At 37.3% G+C, this 23,495-nt stretch overlaps 2 protein-coding genes across 2 annotated transcripts; one reads left to right on the top strand and one right to left on the bottom strand.

Moving 5' to 3' along the window:
- The first annotated feature begins 3,165 nt into the window (after window positions 1-3,165).
- Window positions 3,166-3,615, top strand: LOC145959384 (uncharacterized). The gene is made up of 2 exons (XM_083078190.1): window positions 3,166-3,258; window positions 3,335-3,615. The coding sequence occupies exons 1-2, from the start codon at window positions 3,166-3,168 to the stop codon at window positions 3,569-3,571; spliced, it is 330 nt and encodes a 109-aa protein (XP_082934316.1). The 3' UTR covers window positions 3,572-3,615.
- Window positions 3,616-11,550: 7,935 nt separating this feature from the next.
- On the bottom strand, window positions 11,551-19,334 carry LOC145973998 (uncharacterized). Its single transcript, XM_083103717.1, has 8 exons — window positions 19,110-19,334; window positions 18,792-18,929; window positions 18,352-18,410; window positions 17,642-17,707; window positions 17,437-17,490; window positions 17,131-17,370; window positions 13,142-13,233; window positions 11,551-12,140 (listed from the first exon to the last, which is right to left on the bottom strand). Exons 1-5 carry the CDS (start codon window positions 19,315-19,317, stop codon window positions 17,458-17,460), a joined length of 504 nt encoding a protein of 167 aa, XP_082959843.1. The 5' UTR covers window positions 19,318-19,334; the 3' UTR covers window positions 11,551-12,140; window positions 13,142-13,233; window positions 17,131-17,370; window positions 17,437-17,457.
- Window positions 19,335-23,495: the final 4,161 nt, after the last annotated feature.

The raw sequence follows: 23,495 nt of genomic DNA on the forward strand, positions 1-23,495 counted from the left end.
TTTTCACCGAGCGTACCACCAGGATATAAGATATCGGAAACGCCGGCACAGATCATTTACCTGCCGATCATCGTACGGAGCATTACGGATTTAACGATACGTATTGTGGATCAAAGAGGTCGATTGCTCGATTTTCGAGGAGAGGAAATTACCGTAAGATTGCATATACGGCGGCGACAAACATAGTATGCTCGTGCTGAACGAAACGGAGCACGCGAGAGACAATACTTTTACGAGGGACAATACTATTGCGGTATCGGGTGACAATAATAAGATAGCCATTAAGAAGAAGCTGAGCGCGTTGAATCGTGAATTTTTAAAATCATTGGGATTCATCGTACGAAAAGAATGATTGATATTTTGAATATCGGAGGTGAGCCAGTCTTTGACGATCGCATCGTCAAGATTGAGACTCATACATACAATCCGTACGCCAATACGACGCTTGGATACAGCGACGAGATACGAATACCTATACAACATCAGGATTTGTACACGTTACCGTGCGAAAGCTTTCTTTACATCGAGGGAAGGTTTAATGTGCGTAAAGCGAATGACGAAATGAAGGTTGTATTGGGAAACAATTGCGTCGCATTCATGTTTGATGAGCTTCGATACGAACTCGACGGAGTAGAGATTGATCGCAACAGAAATGTTGGAATAACTTCGACGCTCAAAAATTATGTCTCTCTAACGCACCAGAAAAGTATAAACTTGAAGAACGCTGCGTGGGATTTGACGTACAATGGTGACAAAAATTATTTCAACTATTGCGTACCGCTCAACATGCTGCTGGGATTTTGCGAAGATTATAAACGCGTTGTGATTAACGCTCGTCACGAATTGATTTTGATACGTTCGCGCAACGATAATAATTGTCTATTCGGACACCCATCGTCGGAAGCAGAGATTGAATTACTCAAGATACAGTGGCGTATGCCTCATGTAATATTGAACGAGATTAATAAATTGTCGATGTTGCGAATGTTGGAAAGCGGACGATACTTGAACATGAGTTTCAGATCTTGGGATCTATACGAATTTCCTCTGCTGCATAGCACGACTAAGCATTCATGGACCGTGAAAGCCGCCTCCCAGCTAGAGAAACCACGGTACGTGATCTTTGCATTGCAAACTGGTAAAAAGAATTCAGTGCCACAAGATGTTACATTGTTCGATGACTGCAAATTGACCAACGTTAAACTCTATTTAAACTCGGAATTTTATCCCTATGATGATTTAAATTTAGATTTTGAAAAAAATAGATTCGCCGTTCTATTCAACATGTACTCTCGTTTTCGCAAATCTTATTACGGATGCGATAACAGCACCACGCTATTAACCATTTCAAAGTTTCTACATTGCGGTCCTCTCGCGGTCATTGATTGCTCACGACAAAACGAGTCTGTCAAAACTGCTACCGTGGACGTGAGAATAGAGTTTGAATGCAGGGAAAATATACCGGCGAATACTACCGCCTACTGTCTGATCTTGCACGATCGGGTTGTCGAATATAATCCATTGACCAATGTAGTCCGCAAAATTACATAAGTCAGCAAATACCCCCTCCATTGCATATGAAAAATATAAAAGATTGAGATGTTTGACGATCGACATCAGTCTGCGATCAGATCTTGTCATCATGGCTGTGCCAACGTTTGTGGATCTACAAGGATTTATCGTTGACAAAAATTTTGTCGTGAAGGAAGCTGCTGTTCTGAGAAAGGGATCCGTACTTTCTCATTACATTTTTACATGTCCCGAACCATGGCACACGCTCACAAAATCTGAGAGATGTCAGATTTTATGGTTGATGAAAAATCATCATGGATTATCGTGGAATGATGGACACGTTTCATATTGGAAATCGAAACGTTTAATTACGACGGCGGTGATGGGTGCAACGGGGGAGGATGATGATGCGTCACCTCTCGTGTACGTTAAAGAGCACGAAAAACGACAATGGTTAGCTGATGTACTGGACAATGATGCGAGAAACGATGTGATTATCGAAACTTTGGATGCAGACTATGAGGATGTAGCTTCTTTAAATAAGTTAGATATTAAGAATACTGTACGTTGTGAAAATCATGTAAAAAATTGCGCTTTACAAAATGTATTTAAGATTTATAATTGGTGGTTGAAACATCATGATAATGATTCATCGAATCCATATTTATAATAAATTGATGATGCAATATATTTTTATCGTCTTTCTTATTCTCTCCTTTCTTTCCTCATCTCTATCTATGTACGTGTGCAGTATCGTGTTTCCGTACGTGACACAGCTGCCGCAGATATTGTATTTCGATACTACATTGTGGTATATGATAAAACATTTAAATATTTGATAATATAGTTTTTACATTTGACAAGCGTCCGTTTCCGTTCGATGACCGTTTGATAGCCGTTGATTTTTGTTCGACGAGCGTTCGTTTCCGTTCGATGATCGTTCGTTTCCGTTCGACGGGCGTTTGATAGCCGTTCGTTTCCGTTCGATGAGCGTTCATTTCCGTTCGATGACCGTTCGATAGCCGTTCAATTGTCGTTCGACGGGCGTTCGTTTCCGTTCGATGAGCGTTCATTTCCGTTCGACAGCCGTTCATTTCCGTTCGACGAGCGTTCGTTTCCGTTCGATGACCGTTCATTTCCGTTCAACGGGCGTTCGATGACCGTTCAATTACCGTTCGACGGGCGTTCGTTTCCGTTCGATGACCGTTCAATTACCGTTCGATAGCCGTTCGATGAGCGTTCGTTTGCGTTCGACGGGTGTTCGTTTGCGTTCGACAATCGTTCGTTTCCGTTCGATGACCGTTCGAGCAGGGTTGATGCATTATAGCGTTATATCATGCTAATTTGCGTGGGAACATGCATACTTTTGTCTTACGACGCATTTTTGGTAAAGCGATAATGATACGTCCTTATTCTAAAGTTTCGTACCGAGACCTCGTTGTCTCCTCGCAAAGTCGCAATATGATAATATTATATTATATTATACCATGCTGAGTTGTATGGGACCACGTGTACTTTTGTCTTACGACGCGTTTATGATATGGTGATAATGCCACATCTCTACTATAAAATCCCGTGCCGGGACCTCGTTGCCTCATCATAAAGTTTCCGAGAGCAGTTGAGTCGAGAAGTTGAGTCGAGAAGAGTTAAAAAATGGATAGTATTTTGGAAAATTGCCCAGGGTGGAAGCAGTACTTCTTCGACCTGCTCTGTGTCTTACTTGTTAAGCTGGCCTTCCATTGGGAGGTAAGTATTACATTTGCGAATATTTAAAAAAAAAACAATGTGCGTGTATTTATACTAATTATATTTTTTAATGTAGTCCCAGGTTGATATAGAAATCCCCGGGTTTATGAATATCCGGCGCCGGCAGTGGGTGCGGGCGGAGCGTCGGGCAAGGAGACATGAACTCTCCTATATGTGGGGTGACACCCCGGAGAGTCCCCAGGACGAGGAGGATATCTTTGACTTGCGGCGGCTCTTTGGGGAGGAGTCCTACGCGGAAGAGGAGATTTGGGTGCCTGGGGAGATTCGGGCGCCCAATGGCATATACATATAATGGATACAGATGTAAGTACATATTTTTCCTTCTATAAGTTTTATTGTGACTAGGTTTTTTATTAATACATCTTTCCTCTTTTTCTGTTCCAGGTGCGGCCTCCCCTTAGTCCGGCGCATCGCCCCCTCCCCCTTATATATATATATATTTTTTTATTTTATATCATTATTTCTTATATTATTATTATTTTTTTTTTTTTAAATTTTATATCATATATTATTATATATTAAGCACACACACACACACACACACACACACACACACACACACACACACACACACAAAATTGTATAGTACACGCACACATTTAAATAAATTTTATATTTTAATTTAAAAAAAAGAAATGTATTTATTTACGCGCCTCTCCTTGCGCTCCCATCCTTTGCGTCTCTCTTGTGCTAGTTGTAAGAATTTATCGTTCTCTCTCTCTCTCTTTCGTACGCGCTATCGTTTTAACAATAAGTCTCGCGTTAGTTGTAAGTCTCGCGATGTCTTCGTTCTCGCTCGCACGCGTTATCTTAGCTATTATCGTTCTCTCTCGCATACGTTGTTCTCGCGATATTATAGTTCTCTTTCGTATGCGTTCTCTTCGCGATATTATCGTTCTCTCTCATTCATATGCTCATCGCTATCACTCACTTACCTTTGCGTCGTCCTTCTCCCACCTATGCAGCATCTTACAATGCATCGTCCTTGTCCCACGTTGACGCCATCCTTGTCACACGTTGATGATGTCACGTGTCATCCTTGTCGCACTGTCCTCTTCACACACTTTATGCTAACCTTTTCAAACCAGTGCACCGTCCTTCTCACACGTGGACACATCGCGGGCCCGCCGCGGATCCCCCCTCCTCCTCGCGGACCCCCTCGTCCATCGGTCGCACCGCGGATCCCCCCTACCCGCGCGGACCCCCTCGTCCATCGCTCGCGCCGCGGATCCCCCCACCCGCGCGGACCCCCTCGTCCATCGCTCGCGCCGCGGATCCCCCTACCCGCGCGGATCCCCTCGTCCATCGCTCGCGCCGCGATCCCCCCTTCCCCGCACGTGACGTCATCATCCCCCGCGTGACGTCATCATCCCCGCACGTGACGTCATCATCCCCGCGTGACGTCATCATCCCCGCACGTGACGTCATCATTCCCGCACGTGACGTCATCATCCCCGCACGTGACGTCATCATCCCCTGCACGTGACGTCACCCCCCCCCCCGCGTGACGTCATCATCCCCCGCATGATGTCACCCCCCCCCCGCGTGACGTCATCCCCCGTGACGTCACACCCCCCTCCCGCGTGACGTCACCCCCCCCCGCCGGTTCCCCCTCGCCCCTCACCCCCCCCTCGGAGCCCCTGGGTTAGAAACCTCATAGTATTACTACTACTACGTGTTATCGCTCTTTCCGCAGAATCGCTATGTAGCCACGATGCGTTCGTTCTATTGTTTGATCGTTTGTTTTGTCCTTCCGACATCCACGCGTTATAATAATTGCTTCGTTCGACTTACATTAGTGCGATGAGCAGCATTCTCCTTTGGTCGCAGTTCTCGCGTTGTCCTCCGCGGTTGAGGTAGGTCGTCTCCTCCTTGGGTTGCAGTCCGGTCGTTACCTCGTTAAATCGGTTGTCCGGGAAGTTCCTAGTTGACTTTTCTGCTTTTCGTTGTAGTAGCGGGTGTGTGCAATCACGACGTTTTTTATTTCCTTTGTCTCACTTGATGCAGGCGAATCCCACCGCTGCCACCAATTTATGTTGTGCCCGCGCCGTGGGGGACGGGACTTCAGGGTTTTTCGCCCAAAGGATTAGGACCCAGGCAACAAATGTAGACACTTCGTACTTGATAGTAAAGAAATATATTTCGGTCGTTCTTCTTACACTGGCCTTACGCTACTCTTGTGTTTGTCTTATACGCTAGGGTTAAGCGTAGCGAGCCTACTTTAGTCAATGCGGCGGCTTATATTGTTGATGACTTCAGATTTCTTTCTGCCACCCCGTCGTGGTGATCGGTTTATATATCGTTGGGTACAGGAAGGATGAGGTGTCCCTGGGCCGGAGCGCGGTTCGTACTCCGTTTTGTTATGCTTATTCAGCTTTGGCCGTGACTTGCTTTTCTTTTCGTCACGTTTTATTTTTATTTCTTAATATCTTAATATCTTATTTCCTAATCTCTTTCTTTTAGTTTAATTAAATTATTATTTCGTCGGGTTACGACAGTAGAAACCTGTCATATATCCATAACAGATGTCCAGTAGACATCCATGATGGATTTGTAGATGACATCTACCATGGAGGTAATATGGAGTTCTATTAGAGATATAGTTGTATGTAGAAACCTGTCATATATCTATAACAGATGTCCAATAGACATCCATGATGGATTTGTAGATGACATCTACCATGGAGGTAATATGGATTTCTATTAGAGATATATGTATGTAAAAATCGATCATATATCCATAACAGATATCCAGTAGACATCCATGATGGATTTGTAGATGACATCTACCATGGAGGTAATATGGATTTCTATTAGAGATATATGTATGTAAAAATCGATCATATAGCCATAACAGATATCCAGTAGACATCCATGATGGATTTGTAGAAGATATCTACCATGAGAGGTAATATGGACTTCCATTAGAAATCTATTCAATATCCACCATGGACATAGATGTCATATGGAGTTCTGAAGGTTGTATAGACGTCCAATGGATGTCAAGTTCCGTGTGGGTATGTAAAGATTTATCGTTTTTTTTAACACATTAAGACTAGTTTTATTTTAATTGCATGTGTTATTTGACAGGTTTATCCAATATTTGAGGCGATCTGAGGACAGAATCGTATCCATTGGTCGAGAGGTTAAGTTAAAACCAGGTATATCTGTAATTACATAACGATTGTTATCAAGAACTTTTTTGACTACTACGGACCTTTATAATTTGGTTTAAGCTTCTAATTAACCCCTGGCTTAGAACGAGTATCTTGTACCAACACATACTCGCCTTCATTATATAATGTCGGTTTTATACTACGTGTATCTCTATAAATTTTATTATAATTTCGTACTAAATCGGATGCCTGCTTGGCTAAATCTCTTTTTTTTAAAGTAAAATGAAATCGCGTCTACTTTGCAATATTGGACCAACATGGGAAATGTTGGATATATATTGTTAGCCAATATTGCTGCAATAAAATTGTGCTACTAGGGAACCTAACCTAACCTGTGTCTGAAGTGTAGGAAATACCTTGACATATGACATTTCGCTTCACATGATTCATATGGTTCAGGAGTTTATATAAGTTTGCAACTTTTTATGCGAAGCCAGGTATATTCCACACTTCAGACACGGGTTGGGTTAGGTTATATCTTCCGAAAGTGGAGCTCCCCCGTAGGGAGAGGGACGGAACACACACACGGTATCCACGCATGTACTTTGCAAGACAAAGCGAAGTTTATAAATCAAGCGACGCGGTAGCGTCGCGACGCCAAGTACATAAAAAAATAAAATCTCAACCCTGGCTACCAAGTAGCTTATCCGGAATTTTGGGTCTAATGAACTTTCGATTAAGATATTTAATAAACTAAAGCTGTAATCAAAAATCTACGGCACTTTTATTATATAATGTGAATATAAGCTTTCGAGTGCGACCAGTTTGAATAAAATCAGTGCGGTGAATCCTGAGAAATGATGACTCTGATCAGAATTGTGACATTTTTCGTTATTTTCTTTCTTCTCTTCCTCCAGATTCAGGTTCAGATTTACGTTCATATGCTCACACGCACACACGCAAAGCGAGTTTGTCCCTCAAAGCGCGTTTGCAGCGCTCATGTACGATTACTTTTTCGAATGTGCAAATACGTCTTAAGAAATAAGATTATATGTAAATATGTGCATGCATACGTGTAATACATATGTATGTGCGTGCATACGTGAGAGACTAATAATTTTCAAAAACTATCCTTATAAAAGAAATTTTCAAAAATAACCCGTTGAGGGTAAAATTTAATATTTAAGAACCGGTGTACCACAAAAATATAAAACCTGTGCCGTTAGATAAGACGAGTGGATATAATTTGACCACGTTCGAAATGGCCACGGATAAATTTGACCACGTTCGAAATGGCCACGTTCGAAACGGCCACGTTCGAAACGGCCACGTTCGTAATGGCCACTCTTTCGTAATGGCCACGTTCGAAACGGCCACGTTCGGAACGGCCACGTTCGAAACGGCCACGTTCGGAATGGCCACGGGAAATATTGAATAAAGTTCGATTTGACCACGTTCGAAACGGCCACACGTTTGTAATGGCCACGTTCGAAACGGCCACGCTCGGAATAGCCACACGTTCGTAACGGCCACACATTCGTAACGGCCACGTTCGTAATGGCCACACGTTCGTAACGGCCACGTTCGTAATGGCCACACGTTCGTAACGGCCACGTTCGTAATGGCCACACGTTCGTAACGGCCACGTTCGTAATGGCCACACGTTCGTAACGGCCACACGTTCGTAACGGCCACGTTCGTAACGGCCACACGTTCGTAACGGCCACGTTCGTAACGGCCACACGTTCGTAACGGCCACGTTCGTAATGGCCACACGTTCGTAACGGCCACGTTCGTAATGGCCACACGTTCGTAACGGCCACGTTCGTAATGGCCACGCGTTCGTAACGGCCACGTTCGAAACGGCCACACATTTGTAATGACCACTAAATTCAATTGGTTAATTTCTCAAGGCTTAAAGCTTACTACAAAAATTATTAAAATAAAACTTTGGTAATTGTTCAGAATCATTACTCATTCTCAAAAGTTGATAAAATTATACTCATTCAACGCGTTTTTGCATAATACGAAAGAATCTGGCAGAAAAAATCGTCACTCTGCCCCGTGAAGCGAGATATTAATTGTTAAAGTTATCAAATTTTGAGGCTAGGATACCTGATATCTTATTTTATATGGTTAGGAAGTCTATAATATTTACATAAGAGTGATGTGCAGAAATTATATTTTTATTATAAATGTGATGTAAGAGCTTGGACATGGGTTGAAAAAGGTCTTATATTGAAACTTCCACACAGTACTGTCAGCCTTGGTTAGTTTCCACGTTCTCAAGTTGTGTTATTTTTTTTATGTGGGAGGGCACGGGGACAGGGCTTCGCCTCGTCCCTGTAAACTCCCACCTAGACATTCTTTCTCAGCATGTACTTTTCACAAAGTCACAAACCCATGTGTAAAATACATGCTGAGAAAGAACGTCTAGGTGGGAGTTTATAGGGACGAGGCGAAGCCCTGTCCCCATGCCCTCCCACATAAAAAAAATAACACAACTTGAGAACGTGGAAACTAACCAAGGCTGACAGTACTGTGTGGAAGTTTCAATATAAGACCTTTTTCAACCCATGTCCAAACTCTTACATCACATTTATAATAAAAATATAATTTCTGCACATCATTCTTTTATGTCAATATTACAGACTTCCTAACCATATAAAATAAGATATCAGGTATCCTAGCCTCAAAATTTGATAACTTTAACAATTAATATCTCGCTTCACGAGGCAGAGTGACAATTTTTTCTGCCAGATTCTTTTGTATTATGCAAAAACGCGTCGAATGAGTATAATTTTATCAACTTTTGAGAATGAGTAATGATTCTGAACTATTACCAAACTTTTATTTTAATAATTCTTGTAGTAAGCTTTATGGCCATCACACATGAAATTCCATAAGCACGTAAGACGTAAACGTAAGGAAATCGACCAATCACAGTCAAGTATTAGCCCCTCCAAGGGTCAAAACTCGACCGTGATTGGTCGATTTCCTTACGCTTATGTCTTACGTGCTTATGGAATTTCATGTGCGAAAGCCTTTAAGCCTTGAGAAATTAACCAATTGAATTTAGTGGTCATTACAAATGTGTGGCCGTTTCGAACGTGGCCGTTACGAACGTGTGGCCATTACGAACGTGGCCGTTACGAACGTGTGGCCATTACGAACGTGGCCGTTACGAACGTGTGGCCATTACGAACGTGGCCGTTACGAACGTGTGGCCATTACGAACGTGTGGTCATTACGAACGTGACCGTTACGAACGTGTGGCCATTACGAACGTGGCCGTTCCGAACGTGGTCAAATGGAACTTTATTCAATATTTCCCGTGGCTATTCCGAGCGTGGCCGTTTCGAACGTAGCCATTACAAACGTGTGGCCGTTTCGAACGTGGCCGTTCCGAACGTGGCCGTTACGAACGTGGTCAAATCGAATTTTATTCAATATTTCCCGTGGCCATTCCGAACGTGGCCGTTTCGAACGTGGCCATTACGAACGAATGGCCATTACGAACGAGTGGCCATTACGAATGAGTGGCCGTTCCGTACGTGGCTGTTTCGAACGTGGCCATTACGAACGAGTGGCCATTATGAACGTGGCCGTTTCGAACGTGGCCGTTTCGAACGTGGCCATTTCGAACGTGGTCAAATTTATCCGTGGCCATTTCGAACGTGGCCATTTCGGACGCTCCCGATAAGACTTGTAGAAAGACTAATTAAGCGTATTATAACAATTTTTAAAACCACTTCTTGTAGGTGAAATCTAATATTTCAGAAACGGTGTGCCACAAAAATGTAAAACCTGTGCCGTTAGATAAGACTTGTAGAAAGACTAAATAAGATTATAACAATTTTTAAAAACCATCCCTTGGGGGTGAAATCCAATATTTCAGAAACGGAGCACCACAAAAATATAAAACCTGTGCCTTCCCACACAGAAAATAATATCTATTAGATATCTATTAGATATTCTCAATGGGCATTAGGGATATCCACGAATATATAGGAAACATTTATTAGACGTGCTTTAGATATCCAGATGTCTGCCATTCGAGATCTCATAAATATTCATAGGATATCTACATAGATATCCACTAGATATTCAAACAATATTTAGTGGATATTTCTGTAGATATCCATTGCATGTATACTGGATATTCATTAGATTTTTGCATGGATATTTATTCAATATTCCATAAATATTCACAGAATATGTAGACCAATATCCAGTAGACATTTATTCAATATCTATTATATTTATATTAGATATTCATTAGAGTTCTCATAAATATCCATAGGATATCTATATAAATATCCAGTAGATGTTCATACAATATCTAGTAAATATTTCTGTAAGTATCCATTGCATGTATATTGGATATTCATTAGATTTCTGCGTGGATATCCATTCAATGTTCCATAAATATTCATAGAATATGTAAGCCAATATCCATTGGACATCTACATAATGTTCAGACAATATTTATATAGATATCTACTGCATGTATAATTGATATTTATTAGATTTCTGCATGGATATCCATACAATGTTCTATATGTATATATTTTTTTTTAAGGATAGGTATTGGTAATAAGGTTTATTAAAATTAAAGTTTTAAATATCTTTTGAAAAACTAGTTTTTATTTTTCTCAATGTAATGTATACGTTCTCAATTTCCTGCTTCATTAATAAGCAGAATTAATACAAAAAGAAATAGAAATACAAAAAAATTTAGAATTACTAGAAATAGAAATACAAAAAGAATTTAGAATATAAAGTTAAACGCAGAGGGCTTAAGATTAATGCCGAATCCGTTATTTGAAACACAATACGCGCACACTAATATCCTAAGATTATAGAATTTATAAACTTACATTTAAATGCATGTAGTTAACGCAAAAAGTTATATATATATATATATATATATATATATATGTTTAATATATATATAAAAGTTTATATATATATTGCCCCAAAAATGCACGTATATATATATACAGCGTACATACTTACACATACTTCAATGTTATCAATTTAACAATTACGCTTCAACTTAACAATCATATTTTTACGCGTGTAAATAACGCTTTAAAAAATGAAAAAAGTCTATATTTCGAAAATATTGATGGAATCATCATTGGATGGATTCACCGTCAAATATTGATGGATTATCATTTGTAATAAATCAGTAAAAAAATACCCAAAAAAAAATATCAAAACTTAGAAAATAAAAACGTATCCTACATATAAAAATTCTAAAATTCGAATTAAACTTAATGAGTAAATGATATACATGCACTTCTGGGGCAATGTCTACTCTACAATTTGTCTACTTTTTAGAAGTCATATTAGATAGCACATATCAGATAGCAGAATTGGGCCAAATAAAATTTTTTTCTATTTTCTCTACATTTGGCAACTGCAGCCACTGAACTCTAATAATACTGAATTGTGCACTGAATAGTCTATCGCGAGCCAAGAGAGATCACCTCTCAGGGTTAGTTATCTTAAGGTAAATTCAGATAGGACTCGTCAAGTGTCAAGCAGCGAACAGCAAATTAATAGGCGAGGCAATATTTGCAGTGGAAATATTAGTTAATGCATAACTAGGTAATTGCATATAATTCGATGAAAAATGAAAACTGGAGAATAGATAGAATAGAACCAAATCGAGCCCTTGATTATAGCAAAGTTTGCTTTGATGCAAAAAATCAAAATGCTTCTGGCATCTGGTTATTGCTGAAACAATAAAACAAACCACATTTTTAGTTTGAAGTTTAATGTCTCAAGAGTGTGCAATCTTTGAACTACTCTATATTTTACTCTATACAGGATGACCCATTTTAACTTAGGCAGCCAAATAACTCGAAAAATAAGCAAGATAGAGAAAAATGTTTTAGACAAAAGTTGTATGGTTTCGAGGGGGCCATAAGATGGTATCATTGGTTTGACCTTGAAGAGTCATTTGAAGGTCACGTGAAGGTCACTTCAATTTTTTTAAATGGAATACCCTATATATTTTTGTACATTCTTGTAGCTTATTTCGAGAGCTTTCCAAAACACTATAATTAAGTACCTTTCCGTTAAGTACTTTTTGAGTTATGATGCTTGAAATAATTTCTTAATTTTACATAAACCGTAAAATATCTTGTAAAATATTCATTTTTCGATTATCTTACCTTAATACTTTTATGTACAAAATAATGAGAGGAATCAATTGGTGTAAAGAAAACACATAGTTGTTTTTAAGAAAAAATATGGAATTGTTAATTGCAAATTACATATTTTTTCTTCGAAACAACTATGTGTTTTCTTTACACCAATTGATTCCTCTCATTATTTTGTACATAAAACTATTAAGGTAAGGTAATCGAAAAATGAATATTTTACAAGATATTTTACGGTTTATGTAAAATTAAGAAATTATTTCAAGCCTCATAACTCAAAAAGTACTTAACGAAAATGTACTTAATTATAGTGTTTTGGAAAGCTCTCGAGATGAGCTACAAGAATGTACAAAAATATATAGGATGTTCCATTTAAAAAAATTGAAGTGACCTTCACGTGACCTTCAAATGACTCTTCAAGGTCAAACCAATGATACCATCTTATGGCCCCCTCGAAACCATACAACTTTTGTATAAAACATTTTTCTCTATCTTGCTTATTTTTCGAGTTATTTGGCTGCCTAAGTTAAAATGGGTCACCCTGTATATAATATATTTAACATAAATCCTAACCTGTGTCGCATTATCTTGACGTCGTTTTTCATTCTCAAATCTATGTTTTGCGTGGCGAAACCAATCCTTACATTTCATTTCAAAATCTTTTTCTGTAACATAAGGAAACGTCTTCCTGACAACTTCTACAACAAACAGTTTTTATTAATGTTTTATTTTTTATACTTTTACTATTTTTATTTAAAAATGCGTCTTCACGATATCATATTTATAAAAAAAATTTTTTCAAAAAAATTTAATTTTTATAATTGCCAAAATGTCGAATAAATAAACTGATTTGTTCATGTGAAAATTTCAATATGCATTGATATTTTAATATACAAAATGTTTCATAAAAATCATTGTTATTTACTAAACCTTAATTTTATTATTTCCAAATTATTAAGTTTTTGTTTTCCCTTTTTTCCTACCCAACTGTAGAGGCTAGCTACTTCATTGGTGAAAATATATATAAGCATTCTTTTAGACATTTCTTCGTAGGTACTTCCACCAATAGCTGCCAATATGTAGAACTGATAATTTTTATAACAAATATATATACAGGGCGATCCTGAAAAACGTTATGTCTTTAAAATGACGTATTCCTGACACCATTCTAAGACAATTTTTCCTTTACCAAAATTTGATTTGAAGCGTAGTTTTTGAATTATGAGCAAAAATAGTTAGTAAATCACGTGTCGGGTACAGAAGGCAGGCAGGAGCGGCGCGGCGTGCCGCGAGCGCGGGCGCAGCTGACCGCCCGACGGGTGATTATCACCGCATGAATCGCTAACTATTTTATCTTATAACATAAAATTATGCTTTAAATAAAATTTTGATAAAGAAGAAAATGTCTTAGAATTACGTCAGAAATACGTGTTCCTTAAAATAACGTTATTTTAATAATGAAAAGTTGTTCCGGATCGCCGGCCGTCCGACGTTGCAATCAGCTGATTGCTACACGCGATGTGTGTATGGCGGAGTGTGTGCGTAAGAGAGAGAGAGAGAGAGAGAAAGAGAGAGAGAGGGAGGGTAGGAGGGACAGACATTCATACACACGCACGCACTTTTTTCTCGCTCTCTTTCTCTCTTTTACGCAACACTCATACACTCTCTCATTCAGTCTCTCACTCACACTCTCTCGGTCACTCACTCACTCACTCACCTGCTTACTCACTTGCTCACTCACCTTGTAGCAGCGTAGCGAATCTTCATGCTATGTATTGTTGTTATCTGCTGCACGGTTATGATTGCTAGAGATGCGCGACACATCGAAATTTTTTCGATTATTAGTCTCACACTCGATTGACACAATACAGATTACACGATACGAGTTTACTGTTTATTCACTCACTATTGATTTATCGATACCAAAAATTACTTTCAAAGAAACGCGAATGCAAACAGCACATGACTCGACGCGAAGCGACGGACCGCGGAGACTGCGCGACCACAAGAGTTATGTTGCCAGAAACGCGACACGCGACATCTAACAAACGACTTGCGCGTGGCGCGTGATTGACGCGAGATAAGACGAACGATCGGCTAAAACCTTCGCATTGCGAATGCGGTAGAAAACATGAAACATATAATGACATACTTAAAAAATTAATTATTTATTATAAATAATAACTATTTCTAATTATAATAAATAATTATTATTTTAAAAAGCATGTGTTGTTAGCATGTAATTAAAATTACATTATTCTTGCGATTGACTTAAATCTTCGCATCGTGAATGCAATAATTTCGAAAACGTAATAACGTACAACACATGCTTTTTAAAATAATAATTATTTATTATAATTAGAAATAGTTATTATTTATAATAAATAATTAATTTTTTAAGTATGTCATTATACGTTTCATGTTTTCTACCGCATTCGCAATGCGAAGGTTTTAGCCGATCGTTCGTCTTATCTCGCGTCAATCACGCGCCACGCGCAAGTCGTTTGTTAAATGTCGCGTGTCGCGTTTCTGGCAACATAACTCTTGTGGTCGCGCAGTCTCCGCGGTCCGTCGCTTCGCGTCGAGTCATGTGCTGTTTGCATTCGCGTTTCTTTGAAAGTAATTTTTGGTATCGATAAATCAATAGTGAGTGAATAAACAGTAAACTCGTTATCGTGTAATCTGTATTGTGTCAATCGAGTGTGAGATTAATAATCGAAAAAATTTCGATGTGTCGCGCAATCATAACCGTGCAGCAGATAACAACAATACATAGCATGAAGATTCGCTACGCTGCTACAAGGTGAGTGAGCAAGTGAGTAAGCAGGTGAGTGAGTGAGTGAGTGACCGAGAGAGTGTGAGTGAGAGACTGAATGAGAGAGTGTATGAGTGTTGCGTAAAAGAGAGAAAGAGAGCGAGAAAAAAAGTGCGTGCGTGTGTATGAATGTCTGTCCCTCCTACCCTCCCTCTCTCTCTCTTTCTCTCTCTCTCTCTCTCTCTCTCTCTCTCTCTCTCTCTTACGCACACACTCTACCATACACACATCGCGTGTAGCAATCAGTTGATTGCAACGTCGGACGGCCGGCGATCCGGAACAACTTTTCATTATTAAAATAACGTTATTTTAAGGAACACGTATTTCTGACGTAATTCTAAGACATTTTCTTCTTTACCAAAATTTTATTTAAAGCATAATTTTATGTTATAAGATAAAATAGTTAGCGACTCATGCGGTGATAATCACCCGTCGGGCAGTCAGCTGCGCCCGCGCTCGCGGCACGCCGCGCCGCTCCTGCCTGCCTTCTGTACCCGACGCGTGATTTACTAACTATTTTTGCTCATAATTCAAAAACTACGCTTCAAATCAAATTTTGGTAAAGGAAAAATTGTCTTAGAATGGTGTCAGGAATACGTCATTTTAAAGACATAACGTTTTTCAGGATCGCCCTGTATATATATATATATATATATATATACAGGGTGAGCCATTTTAATTAACGCATGCAATTATTTCGGAAACAAAGCATTTTAGAGAAAAATGTTTCAGACAAAAGTTTTATGGTTTCGAGGGGGCCATAAGATGGTATCATTGGTTTGACACTGAAGAGTCATTTTAAGGTCACGTGAAGGTCACTTCAATTTTTTTAAATGGAACACCCTATATATTTTTGCACACTCTTGTAGCTTATCGCGAGAGCTTTCCAAAACACTATAATTAAGTACCTTTTTGTTAAGTACTTTTTGAGTTATGATGCTTGAAATAATTTCTTAATTTTACATAAACCGTAAAATATCTTGTAAAATATTCATTTTTCGATTATCTTACTTTAATACTTTTACGTACAAAATAATGAGAGGAATCAATTGGTGTAAAGAAAACACATAGTTGTTTTTAAGAAAAAATATGGAATTGTTAATTGCAAATTACATATTTTTTCTTCAAAACAACTATGTGTTTTCTTTAGACCAATTGATTCCTCTCATTATTTTGTACGTAAAAGTATTAAGGTAAGATAATCGAAAAATGAATATTTTACAAGATATTTTACGGTTTATGTAAAATTAAGAAATTATTTCAAGCCTCATAACATAAAAAGTACTTAACGAAAAGGTACTTAATTATAGTGTTTTGGAAAGCCCTCGAGATAACCTACAAGAATGTGCAAAAATATATAGGGTGTTCCGTTTAAAAAAATTGAAGTGACCTTCACGTGACCTTCAAATGACTCTTCAAGGTCAAACCAATGGTACCATCTTATGGCCCCCTCGAAACCATAAAACTTTTGTCTGAAACATTTTTCTCTAAAATGCTTTGTTTCCGAAATAATTGCGTGCGTTAATTAAAATGGCTCACCCTGTATATATATATATATATATATATATATATAATACAAATATATATATATATATATATATATATATTTGTATTATATATATATATATATATATATATATATATATATATATATATATATATATAATACAAATATATATATATATATATATATATATATATATATTAATATATATGTATATATGTTACATTATTTAACTGACCATACGCTCTTTTAAATTTTCTTCGTTTGAAGAAAGGATACGTTGTAAAGATTCTAGTTCTTCTATAGTTTTCAGAGGAAAAGACAATTTGCTTAGTTCATCATCATGTGATAAAGGGCTGTGACATTCTCGTGTCAGATTGGAACCCTTTGAAATTGTAGTTGATAAAAGTTGATATTGCTCAATAAGATTACTTATGTCAAATTTTATGTCGGATAATGCTCTCTCAATACGTTGAAGATAATCTAAGAATAACACAAATATACATATATAAATAAGGCTACATTGAGATATGAAATTATTCTACTTACTTTTTATTAGAATATATTCTTCTACATCACCTTTTTGTGTATGGCTGTATGTATCTGAAAGAATACATAAACTTGCATTAACAGTATATATACAAATATTTATAAGATCTTACACAAAACAGATTTTTAAAATAAAAAATAATCAATATAAATAATTGCTAATTTATATCTATAAAAATGTACGATATTAAATTGTGCTACTTACTTTTATTTGTAATCTATTCTTCATTTCCTTTTTGTGTTTGATTTTGTGTATCTCCTTTGTATATATCTAAAAGAGTATATAAAATTGTATTATATTATGAGTATATATACATATACAGGGTGTAACTGAAAAAGCGCCCACGGAGCAAATAGCGTTATTCCTAATTAAAAATCGAATCGAAAAGTTCTGAACCATTTTTCCCTATAATGCTTAATAAAGCGGTAATTATTGAGTAAAGTTGCGCCAATAAGCACCGACCTTTAGCCTTCTTGTCGAAATTTTTTTTAAGGAAACGCTTTTGACGGAAGAAATATGATTTTTAATGCAAATTAAAGTTTTTCACATTATTACAACGCATAAGAATATTGCATGATAGCGACATAACATAGCGCCGAAACGGCGGAGCGCTCACGCACACTACCAGGCGCGCGGCTCACTGACGTGCGCCCGTCTAAAGGTCGGTGCTTATTGGCGCAACTTCACTCAATAATTACCGCTTTATTAAGCATTATAGAAAAAAATGGTTCAGGACTTTTCGACTCGATTTTTAATCAGGAATAACGCTATTTGCTCCGTGGGTGTTTTTTCAGTTACACCCTGTATTTATACGATCTTATAATATAGAAGATTATTTAAAATATTAAATAACCAGCTAAAGAATTGCTAATTTTGTCTAAAAATATACGATACAGAATTATATTCTTATTTACTTCTAATACATTCTTTAGCTCCTTTTTGTGTATGTTGCGTGAGTCTTCTTTGTACATATCTAAAAAAATATATAATTGTATATATATATATATATATATGTGTGTATATATATATTTCCTTTTTACATATATGTATATATGTAAAAAGGAAACGTTTGAATCTTTATAGTCAAGCAATGATGTATTTAAAGAAAATTTTAAATCCTATTAAATCGTAAATAATATCCGATATTAATATCATCTCTTGTAAATAATCTTCTGTATTGTTATTATTTAAAAATAGATGATACTAATATCGTGGTATTATTTACAATTTATCAAATTTTAAAATATTCTTTAAATATGTCACTGCTCGACTATAAAAATTTAAACGTTTATTTTTTCATATACTTTTCAAATGAATATTCAAACATCTCAAAAAACATGCATAATAAAAATACTTTTAATATTATTTGTATGAACTGTAGGCACTTTTGGATATGCTGGTAAGCACGACGCATTGCTATCATCACTGTCATCATCGCTTTCATCAGTTTCATTCTGTTTTCTGGCTCTGATTTTTCTTTGTGCTTTGTCGTCTATATCAGAATTAATATCGGAATTTATTTCGGCCTTTTTTAGTTTATTGCGTGCTTCATTATAGGATTGTATAAAAATATGACATGTCTAATGATTTTTATAAACAATATGTTTTTCATAACAGTTTGCAAATTACATATAGATAGCAAATTAAGAAGTCTTGTGATATGTTTACTTACCATATATTCCAAATACTCGTTTAATTGGATACATCAACCAATTATCTTGAGGAGTTTGACGTTTTTTTATTGCTTTAATAATATTTTGATCTGTTTTATAAGTAGGATACCAACATTTGTTGGTATCTTTTTGTATCCAGTTATCAGGTATTACTTGTATTCCATCCTCAAATTCTATTAAATGGAATAGACTGTTCAAGGGAGCCATGTTGCAAATCAAATATATTAAATCTGAAAAATACATGCAATGTGTACAACGTACATGTGTAGAATGTATCAACGAAACATATAAATAACTTATATACATACGTTATGCAATAATGGTAGAAGTATGAATGTATCAAAAATATTGAATTTGACATATTTTGTTCTAACAGAAGTTAGAGGCCAGGCCAATAAATTTTCACATTCTGTCGACTTATATATTCCTAACAAGGAGGAATTACACGGTTCAGTATACAGGGTGACCCATTTTAACTTAGGCAGCCAAATAACTCGAAAAATAAGCACACTACGAAAAAATGTTTACAATCAAAATTTTGTCATTTCGAGGGGGACGTACAATGACGTTAAAATGAGCCCCACCACCCCTCCCCCTGGGCGGTGAGGGGGGGCAAGTTTGAAATCTTAAATGGGAACCCCTATTTTTTATTGCATATTCGGAATCTTTGGCTAAAAACACATACAATTTGTCTGAAACATTTTTCTCGATTCATGATAGATGGCGCTGTAATCGACGAAATTCAATTTCTTCGATTTCTCTTAATGAGAACCCATGCTTACGATTCTGCAATAAATTAACAATAAAAATACCACGTTTTCATTGTTAATACTCAAAATTAGTCTTAAAACAAACTTCTCATTATTTTTTATTACTCATTAATTACTTCTCAAGAAACTGCTTTTAGCGTAACCCAGGAACAACGTCGTGGACGTAGCAGTTTTCTGTTCCCTTCGGGGTGCTTGATTAACGTGAGTCCCCTCGCCTCTCACAATTCGGGGTGCTTGAACGTGTGGTAACCCAGCCAGTGAAGGCAAGGTCGTGTGGTGACCCAGCCAGTGAAGGCAAGGTCGTGTGGTGACCCAACCAGTTAAGGCAAGGTCAAGTAGTGACCCAGCCAGTGAAGGCAAGGTCGTGTGGTGACCCAACCAGTTAAGGCAAGGTCAAGTAGTGACCCAGCCAGTGAAGGCAAGGTTGTGTGGTGACCCAACCAGTTAAGGCAAGGTCAAGTAGTGACCCAGCCAGTGAAGGCAAGGTCGTGTGGTGACCCAACCAGTTAAGGCAAGATTGCATTGTTATCAGCTCTCTCCGCATGGAGGAGATGCTCAAAGTGTGCACCATTATTTTCTAAGGATAACAGTAATCGACAGCGAAAGTTGTACATTTTCTAGCATTAAAGGAGTTATAGCTTCACAAGCTCTTCTTATTCTTTCCATCATATTCAATCTTGTCGTTGGAGCTTTACTATACACTGCATCTTTAACGTATCCCCATAAAAAGAAATCAAGGGGGTTCAAATCCGGTGATCTCGGAGGCCACAGAACTGGTCCACCCCGCCCTATCCACCGATTTGGGAACCTTTGATTCAAAAACATCCGTACAATACGAGCATAATGAGCAGGAGCACCATCTTGTTGATACCATAAATTTAGTCTAACTGCAAGGGGAACATTCTCTAGGTATGCTGGCAAATCATTTTCGAGGAATTCTAAATACATTGGACTATTAATTGGACGTTCAAAAAAATGAGGTCCAATGACTTGGCCATTGCAAATGCCTACCCATACATATAAACTCCAACGATGTTGATTAAGCACCTCACGATACCAATGTGGATTTTCTGGTGACCAATAGTGGCAATTATGCCTATTGAGACTACCATTGCTGATGAATGTTGCTTCATCACTGAAACAAACATTACTAAAAAAATCTGGATTCTGATCTAACATCTCAAGAGCCCATCTACAAAATTGTACTCTGAGTACGTAGTCGGCCTCACTTAATTCCTGTACCAGAGTAATATGATACGGATGGTAATTGACTGATCGTAACAATCTATGTGCCGTAGTTTGAGGGATTCCCAGTTCTCGTTCTATTTGACGGGTACTAATATGGGGATTTTGATGAACCATAGCCAAAACTGCGAGCAATCTAGGGTCATTATTATTATGAAGTCTATTCCTTCGCCTTTCGCGATGAAGTGGATTATTACGAGATCTCCTTTCAATGTTTATAATTTGTTGATCAGTAGGATGGCGGCGATTTGGGAATCGCTCCGCATAAGTACGGGCAGTAAGTCTGTAATTTCTACCACATTCGCCAAAGGTTATAAGAATATCGACTACTTCTGTAGGCGTATAATTTGCCATTTTACCAGAATTTTATCAGAGTACAAATGTTAAAAAAATACATAAACACTTGTGACTTTGGCACTAAATGGACAAAATTTTGGAGGGATACTTAGAGGAACTCCATCAGATGGAAAGTCCAAAATGTCTCGGTACTTTGGACCATTCAAGTTGCCTAAAGGGCAGGTTACGCTAAAAGCAGTTTCTTGAGAAGTAATTAATGAGTAATAAAAAATAATGAGAAGTTTGTTTTAAGACTAATTTCGAGTATTAACAATGAAAACGTGGTATTTTTATTGTTAATTTATTGCAGAATCGTAAGCATGGGTTCTCAGTAAGAGAAATCGAAGAAATTGAATTTCGTCGATTACAGCGCCATCTATCATGAATCGAGAAAAATGTTTCAGACAAATTGTATGTGTTTTTAGCCAAAGATTCCGAATATGCAATAAAAAATAGGGGTTCCCATTTAAGATTTCAAACTTGCCCCCCCTCACCGCCCAGGGGGAGGGGTGGTGGGGCTCATTTTAACGTCATTGTACGTCCCCCTCGAAATGACAAAATTTTGATTCTAAACATTTTTTCGTAGTGTGCTTATTTTTCGAGTTATTTGGCTGCCTAAGTTAAAATGGGTCACCCTGTATAGATCAGTCAAATTGATGAATTTTCGACCAATAATAAAAAGTTCATTAGCAGCATTAGTAACAATATTCTCTATGGTAACAATCGAACCATTGTTTAACCCACAGCAGTTATTTGGATTATAAATAGATAGGGTAAAATCTGTTCTTGAAAATCTTGAATACTGACAACCATTTATTCCAGGTAAGATTGGACCCGCATTGTGTGTTCCATGTGCACCCATTTTTCTGTGTTTTTTTTCAAACGGTATACAATATTCCAATTCTGTTAAACGATTATGAATTTGTTGTAAGGGACCTTCAACTTTTCTAAGATACTGTTTCATGTTTTTTAAATAATTTTCATATCAAAAAGCGCTGAATGTATCCAGAGGTCCAAATTTTCTAACATCATCTGCCAAATGAATCAGTGCATGTATATTAAAAGATATATGCTGTGGTCCATATAAAATTTTGAATGACTGCACAAAGTGCTTTATTAAAGAATCTGCATAAGTAATATGTACAAGATCTGGAGAACACAATAACCGAATGGCTACGTGTAATGTTAAAAAATTCTTGTAGATATTTTTCTTGATATAATTCTTCAAAATAATGGGACCAGTATATAAGAGAAAAAGTCTGAATTCTGTGGCTTTCCATAAGTTCATGAAATGTAATTCCCGTGGTTTACGAACAAATTCTATAGGTATCGATGATCTTATTTCAATTAACAATCTGGAAATACTGCTTACTGATCGTGTCGGCAATCGAGCATTTAACGGTCCGGATAGCCAAAAATTCAAAATTTTCTTGACCACGCCAATGCAAACCAGATGCATATAATCCAACGGGAGTTATCATTCCAAAATTCGGTATATCTGATAAAATACTCAATCTAGTGTGATGTTCTATTTGTCTTTGTACAAGAAAACTTTCATTTGGCCGTCTAGGACAATTTATATCTGGGAAGCACATTCTTCCATCAATATATTCACCTTCAGTTGTACATTTTGGACAACTAAAGTAACCGATATGTCCTTTTGTGGCAATTACAAAAGATTTTGCGGGTGCATCAGCAATTAATGAATCTATGGTTACACGTATATGTTTTCCTCTATATTCAAGTCCTTCAGTTACAAGAATTTTTGCTTCATCCACAAAATCACGCAAAAATTCATTACAATCATACGGTTTCTTGGGACCAAAATAACAACCTATGACAAAAATGTCACAAAGATTGGGTCTCACAGAGCCTAAAATAGGTCACAATTGACTATTAGAGGACTTTGAAATTGGCAGTCCATCTATGCTGATTTGCACTGAAATTAATTGTAAATCAATGTCATCTTGACTTTTTTGTAGGAACGTCATTATTCCTGATCTTAAGCCATTATGAAAGTATTCACCTGGTGCA

The sequence above is a fragment of the Camponotus vicinus genome, unplaced genomic scaffold, assembly GCF_025532165.1.
Source record: "Camponotus vicinus isolate PSW18456_S1 unplaced genomic scaffold, iyCamVici1.0 SCAF_1, whole genome shotgun sequence".
NCBI lineage: Eukaryota > Metazoa > Arthropoda > Insecta > Hymenoptera > Formicidae > Camponotus > Camponotus vicinus.

Coding starts and splice junctions, on each gene's coding strand:
- LOC145973998 (XM_083103717.1), bottom strand. CDS start 19,317: ATGGCTCCCTTGAACAGTCTATTCCATTTAATAGAATTTGAGGATGGA. Junction 18,930..19,109: donor ACGAGTATTTGGAATATATG/GTAAGTAAACAT, acceptor ATTCTGATATAG/ACGACAAAGCACAAAGAAAA. Junction 17,491..17,641: donor AGAATAGATTACAAATAAAA/GTAAGTAGCACA, acceptor GTATTCTTTCAG/ATACATACAGCCATACACAA.
- LOC145959384 (XM_083078190.1), top strand. CDS start 3,166: ATGGATAGTATTTTGGAAAATTGCCCAGGGTGGAAGCAGTACTTCTTC. Junction 3,259..3,334: donor AGCTGGCCTTCCATTGGGAG/GTAAGTATTACA, acceptor TTTTTAATGTAG/TCCCAGGTTGATATAGAAAT.